General features: G+C 40.6%; 1 protein-coding gene across 1 annotated transcript in view; it reads left to right on the forward strand.

Moving 5' to 3' along the window:
* Window positions 1-7,468, forward strand: part of LOC102045601 (interleukin-6 receptor subunit beta-like) — a 30,387-nt gene that overhangs the window by 19,554 nt on the left and 3,365 nt on the right. Inside the window, exons 12-14 of the mRNA XM_031063868.1 lie at window positions 1,537-1,680; window positions 4,711-4,807; window positions 6,785-6,866. Of these exons, the coding sequence (XP_030919728.1) occupies window positions 1,537-1,680; window positions 4,711-4,807; window positions 6,785-6,866 (323 nt within the window). The remainder of the gene's footprint in view (window positions 1-1,536; window positions 1,681-4,710; window positions 4,808-6,784; window positions 6,867-7,468) is intronic.

Here is a 7,468-nt window from a genome sequence, read left to right on the forward strand (position 1 = left end):
CACAGCCCTGTTTCTGTACTGAATGATGAGTAATAGCACTGGCATAAATCAAGTTAAACAACTACTAACAACTGGAGTGAGAGTAAAGTATGTGATGAGGGCTAGTCCTAATGTTAACTCTTACAGTCAGCATAAGAACAACTGTTCAGCATGTTAGATGTATTTTCCTCTCATGAAGTATAAGCAGCCTTCTGTGTTCATCACCTGTGATAGTTTGACCCTGGCTGGATGCCAGAGCCACTGGAAGCCAGAGCCACTCTATCCCCTCTGCAAGGGGACAGGGGAGAGAAAATGTAACAAAACATTCACAGGTTGAGATAAGGACTAGAAGAGATCACACATTACCACATGAGCAAAACAAACTTGACTTGGGGAAATTATTTGAATTTATTGCTGATGAAATTCAGAGTAGGCTAATGACAAGTAAAACAAAATTTTAAAACACCTTTCTCCACCACTCCCTCCTTCCCAGGCTCCAGCTCTTTCCCACCAGCAGATCTTCCCTGCCACGGAGACACAGAGAGAGTTACAGTCAGTTCATCACAGATTGTTTCTGCCATTGCTCAGGGAGAATAGTCCTTCTCCTGCTCTGGCATGGATTGCCTCCCATGGGAGACAGGTCTCCCATTAACTTCTCCAGCATGAGTCTATTCCATGGGTTACCATTCTTCACTAACTGCTCCAGCATCCACACTCTTTACTTCCTACAGGATTAAGTCCTTCAGGCACAGTCTGCTCCACTGTGGGTCGCCCATAGGGTCACAAGTCCTACCAGGACCCTGCTCCAGCATGGGCTCCTCTCTCCATTGGTCTGGAGGTCCCTGCAGGACCTTGCCCCAGCCCAGGCCTCCCACAGGTTCACAGCCTTGTCTCAGGCATCCACCTGCTCTGGCCTGGGTCTCCTCCAGGGACTGCAGGTGGATCTCTGCATCCTCTGGGACCTCCATGGCTGCAAGGCCACAGCTGCCTCACCACGGTTTCACCATGGCTGCAGGGGAGCCTCAGCTCTGGTGCTTGGAGCACCTCCTGTTCCTCCTTCACCAACCTTGATGTCTGCAGGGCTGCTCTTCTCATATATTGTCACCCTGCTCTTCTCTGGCTGCAATTGCATTTGTAGAGTAACTTCTTTACCTTCTTAAATCTGTTATCACAGAGCCATTTCCAATTGGCTCAGCCTTGGCCAGGGGCACCTCCAACCTGGGCCAGCTGGGATTGGCTCTGTTGGATATGGGAAGCTTCTGGCAGCTTGTCACAGAAGCCACTCCTGCAGCACCCCTACCACCAAAACTTGGCCATACAAACCCAATACAGCCTTGTGGTGTCAAAAGCTCATGCTTTTAACCTCTGGATTTAAAATGTACATAAATATTTTGGGGAACTCTTGTACCCATCCAAAGACATCTGTACACTCTGGTTTCCTCCAGATGAGGATCAGGGCACTGAAATTTTGCTGTTTGCCCAGTCAGCTGCACTGATACCTGCTCAGCCATGAGAGTTCATCTAATCATCTCCCTCCTAAAACCTCTTGTGTTTCAGCTGTTATTCTCAATGCTTCTATCACAAGTTACCATCTTACCGGACTGAAGGAAAAGACCGCCTATCGTGTGCAGATTTCAGGATTCACTAATGCTGGAGAAGGACCTCAGACTCTTTCACAGCCTTTCAGCACTCCAAAATATGGTACTGTGGAACCTCTATGCATCTGCATTACCCAACATGAATCTTCACTTTATGTCCTCTCAATGTTCACTCACAAGGTTTATTAGTCAATCCTCAGTTACTGACAGCAAACACGAAAAAATGTTCCTCTGCAAGATGTAAACTTTGTGTCACAGAACAAAGTATTTAATTACCTGTATATTACCTGTATTTTATAACCTAATATACTAGCTAGGGTTAGCTAGGGTTCTTCATCTCTGAAACTTTTCTGAACTTTTTGTCCTAGCTATGTGCACATATCTTTATTTATTAACAATTACCCTCTAGATTCCATCAAATGAAATTTCTGCCTGTGACTAGTAATGTTCAAGTATCTGCTTTTGGCAAAATCCTGAGCAATCATGTGAAGTTGGTTTCCTGAGCCATTAACTGCAAAAATAAAAGATTAAGTACCTTTCAATTGCTCCTAGTGTGGGTGAACACTAACCAAAATATCTTCTGCTTTCTGATAATTTAAGTACATTCTAAGTAACAGGTCCTTTAGGTCACTGGCAAAAGTTTACTTTTCTCAGAAGTGCCTGAATCGGCTAAGATCAATACAGTTACATTTAAAAGGTCTAAAAATCTTCAAATCATATAAGGTTGGCTAAACTTAGTCTTTCAAACATTTTTAACACCTCCTCAGTTAAACTAAAACTAACGCTGCAACAGACTTTTTTTGTTTGACCACAGCTTCCCTTAATGAAGATTTCTAAATAGAAAAATAAAAGAACATGCTAAGATGGTATCAGGAACCTGTGATATTCAGAAACAGAAGTACACAAATGGTTTCTCCCCAGAGCAGCTTTTTTGTGTTAAGTGAAACAGATATAAAACATACAAATAAATAGTCAAAAATGTAAAGAGATTAAAAAAAAGAAATTTAAAATCTTCCTTGAAATCAACAGGATTTGCACCCCTCCTACCCCCACTGAAAACTTTCTCCTGTCAACACAAAATATTAAAGCCTCTCCCTAGAGCTTTTCTTCAGGACTCTATTTCACTCATCCTACCAAATATATATTTGGAAAGTATTCAATTTTTCAGTGAAGTAACAAAAATGCAGAGTGAAATTAACACATTTTAAAAAATCAAGTAATTACACTGAATTTACACATTACATTTACTATTTTTGCTCTTCCCAAACATTTCACAGGCTTAATCCATTAGAAGTATCTCAGGTTTCTTTGCTATAAAGAACCAATTTCAGCAACAAAGCAATTTGCAGCTTTCCAAATTAGTTTTGAACTTTAGGGAGCTGTTTGGTAAAAAAAAAAAAATAAAAATACTATTGTTGGGGGATGGGTAGGAAAAGAAAAAGCAAGTGGCTTTTTTTTTTGCAAATATGGTTTGTCAATATCAGTAACACAATCACGAACTGACCACACTCTACAAGCACTACTTTTAAACTTTTGATGTCTCCTATAATGAAGGAGACATCAAAAATCTATAACAAAGACCTCTACACTGACTCACTCTTAACATCACAGTCAGTTTTGGTTCCTGTGTTAGCCTGAGCATTTTATCAACCTTCATTAACTCAAACCCTTTCTCTTCTGTAGGTAGGTGGGATCTTGATAGAAAATATCTCAAGCAAGTACTAAGAGGCAATAAGAGACATAGGTTTGCTTCAAGGACTGACAAATGACTGATTACAGATAAAACAGTCTTAATGATCTTAAAAGTTAAAGCATGGACACCATCTAAATACACAAGCTGTGTTATTGCTATCAGGACCAGGCATGACCTCTCAAAACAACCCTAAAACAAAATAAACCCCAATCAAATAAAAAACCCATACAAACAAACAAACAAACAAAATCCCCAGAAAACAAAAACCAAAATCAACCAACAAAAAAAATCCCCAAACACTACTAGTAAATCCTGAAATCGATAAAAAGCCACTTTCACTCAAACAGTTTCTTATTAAGTCAGATGTGCATGAGGGTCCTGACCTGTTAAACAAGTTAGAGCTTGCATAACAGCATGGGCAGGAAAAAAACCACTTGGCAGGTTGGAGGTGGACAAAGAACCATCTGAAATTCAACAAGGGCAAGTGCAGGGTCCTGAACCTGAGGAGGAACAACCCCAGGCACCAGCACAGGCTGGGGCTGACCTTCTGGGGAGCAGCTCTGTGGAGAAGGACCTGGGGGTCCTGGTGGACAAGAAGCTGTCCATGAGCCAGCAGTGTGTCCTGGCTGACAAGTACCAAGAAGGCCAGTGGTACCCTGAGGGCATTGGGAAGAGCATTGCCAGCAGGTGGAGGGAGGTGATCCTGCCCCTGTACTCAGCCCTAATGAGGCCTCACCTGGAGTGCTGTGTTCTGGGCTCCTCAGGACAAAAGAGACATGGAGCTCCTGCAGTGGAGGGTTGCAAAGTTGTTTAGGGAGCTGGAACACCTTACTAGTGAGGAAAGGCAGGAAGAGCTGGGCCTTTTTACCATGGAGAAGAGGCAACAGAGAGGGGACCTTATCAATATATACAAATACCCTAAGGGCAAGTGTCAGGAAAATGGGGCCAGGCCCTTTTCTGTGGTGTCCAATGACACAACAAGAGGCAATGAGCATAAACTGAAACACAGGAATTTCCACCTGAACATGATGAAGAACTTCTTTACTGTGAGTGTGATAGAGTACACAAACATATTGCCCAGAGAGGCTGGGGAGTCTTCTTCCCTGGAGTTACTCAAAACCTCCCTGGATGAAATCCTGTCTCACCTGCTTTAGGTGAAGCTGCTTTAGCAGGGGATTAGAATAGATGAGCTTCATAGATCCCTACCAATCCCAACCATTCTGTGATTCTAGATACCTAGATATCTTAAAAATACAAACCTGAAAAGCCCACACTCCCCTGAGAACACCAGCTTTAGTTTTAACTAAATTTTACTTAAATTCCAGAACAATGTGTAAAGTTGGCTTTGACTTCTGTTTCAAATATTTCTCTCATTAAGTTAATAAGGTCTTTCTGTACTTAACTCCATAAATCTGATTCAAGCTTTCTGTTTCCCATCAGATAAAGGAGAACTTGAAGGTTTTGTGATTGGTCTCTGTTTCAGCATGATACTCATTCTGGTTTTTGCACCTCTCACTTGTTCTCTGGTGATTAAAAGGTAAGAACAGAATATTGGCTGGAGTTGTTAGCAGCACTCTTGTTTTGCTTAGCTCTGACACTGGGCCTTTCATAACACTGAGCCTTTCATAACACTGGGCCTTTTTTGTCGTTAAAGGCAACACAACTCCAAAAACTCACAACACCAAAGCCTCCACAGTAATCTTACAGTGAAAGCAATTGCAAACCACTATAAGCTAATTTAAATGGTAAAACAAGTTTGTAAAAAATCTGTACTCTTTAACTTTTGGTTCCTTTATCTGACTACCTCCATTCACAAACACTCTTAGAAAGAGACAGGACCTTTCCTCACACTGGGATATATGCTACATCTATAGATAAAGCGTGCATTTGATAAATTTTATCTAAGATGTTTCTTGCAAACACATTTGGATATTGAATTTATAAAGTATGTATATAAGCACATAATGACAAGGAACAATAAATTAGTAGGAGCAAGAGAGAATAATAAGGGTGACTATAAGATCTGGCAATGGTCCTCTTGTTTTATGAAAAATTAGTTTCTGCAATTATAAAGTATTCACCCCCACATAATAATTTGAAGTACAATATCAGGGGCATACACTATGCCTAAAAGGTTTGCATTGTAATGGGTTCCAAAAATAATTTTCTGACAAACCTAATTGCATACAACCACTCATGTTACTATTTGGCGTCCTAGAACAGTACCTTCTCTTTTTCTCCTCTTCACAAAGCACCAGCCTCAGAAGCTGAAAGCACAACTGCTGAAGGACAGCTGGCACAACCTGTGGCTTGAGAGCCACACAGCATGACATAGCCTGCTTTAGCTTTAAACTCTTGTCCTTGCCACTGGGAAACAGACTCTGCTTTTTAAGATTGTATTTTAAGTCACACTGTGTCTGATACAACTGTTTTGGCAGGAACTTCTGAGACTTACCTAGTTTTGACCGAGAGTAAACTTCATTGTGTTCAATATAAGACCACACCTCTTTGTCTGGGCCCAATAGGAAAGAGGAAAGGGGAAAAAATAAAGCAAAACACAAGACAACTAGGCAGCACCCAGGAGCCCAGTGTAGCACTACAAAATAGTGCTTAAATTTGTACATTTGTAGTAATATTGAGTATTTGAACTGAGATAAAGGATCCCAGTGATGCCCTCATCTCAATTGCTTTCTTGAATTGTAAGAAAGGCGTCACCAGCCAGCCAAACACCCATCTTCACAGGATCAGCAGGAGATCCAGTAACTTTACAGCCACAGTTTTCACCTCCAACCACAGCCTAAGTATAGGCAAAGTACCCTAAAGCTAATGAAGCTAGCTTTACTTTCAAAACTGAAAAATACTGAAGCCAACACTAAGGCAGAATGATGGACTACTTAAAGTCTCAGCCTCTCTTACAGCTTTGTTGAGGCTTTCTTTATGGAGGTCAGATACTGTATGTAACAGCTCCCAGAAAGAGCCAAACTCAAAACAATCAGGAAAGAGCAGGAGTTGTGTTGTCTCGTTAGAGCTTCTTCCAGACTACCAGAGCCACTGCACAGGGGCTGAATGCAGCAGCATCTTGCTCTTTGTTTTCAGGGGAGAGGAAATTTTTAAATCAAAGCCCAGGAGCAAATACTTACTAAAACAAGCTTTGTCTTGTACATCTCAAAGCCCTCAAGGAAGATGGAGGATTTGTGGAAATGGTAACAGTTAGATGTATAGAAATACTAGATGTATAGATTAAAAGTACAGAAAGAGACAACATTGCCAGAACTTTCACAGCTCCTTTGTCATTAAACAAGGATGCTAATCATCATTAATTCAGTATTTCAGTGTAGGCTACCAAGTTTGGTCATCAGCTTTTAAATAGCATTATGCTTAAATGTCTCTGTAGAACACCTTTCTTTATGGTTACAAAAATGTCAATATATTATGTATGAACAATAATTAATTTAAATGCATAGGAAATGTCAGTCATCTAACCTCATGTTAAATGTAAAATACTTCTTTACAGGCTGAAAATATCATATTGGCGCAGTGTACCCACCCCAGGAAACAGCACTGCACTCCAAGATATGGTAAGTACTCTTCTGACAGCATGAAAAAAATACACAGGGGAGATCTTTGATTAATCTATAGTGCTAGTTATCTGTCCTTTCACACTTTACTTAAGAAAATGTCTAATATCAACTGCTTGGAAGCCAGAGTAATATTCAAAATATAGGATGGGGGATAGTTTCAATTTAGGCATAGGCTGTATATACTTTAAAATTTAATAAAGGTCTCAGACTTTTTTTGAGTACATTGTAAAGCATTTTTAAAGACATGATCCTTAAAAGAACAAATCAAAGCTGAATGGAGGTAGATGGAGTATAAAGAGAGAAATTCAGGGCTTTTTTGGCCATCTGGACCAAATTTCATGGGACAAGCCAATTAAACCTGAAGCATCTTCATTATTTCCCTTACCATAAAATGAAGTGCCATGAAGTCTAACCATTAACCACTCAGTTTTCACCAACTCAAACTGATTATTAAGTACAAGTTGTTCAAAATACAAAGTAGTGAATTGTGGTATAATTCCAGAGAAGTCTTATGAGAGAGGCCATGTAACATGGTGTTTTCTGAAGCCTGCTCCTCATCTTGCCTCCAAAGCAATCCAGGGGCTCTGATTGGCAGCTGGTGGCTGTCTGAGCAGCTC

The sequence above is a fragment of the Geospiza fortis genome, unplaced genomic scaffold (assembly GCF_000277835.1).
Source record: "Geospiza fortis unplaced genomic scaffold, GeoFor_1.0 scaffold397, whole genome shotgun sequence".
Taxonomy (NCBI): domain Eukaryota; kingdom Metazoa; phylum Chordata; class Aves; order Passeriformes; family Thraupidae; genus Geospiza; species Geospiza fortis.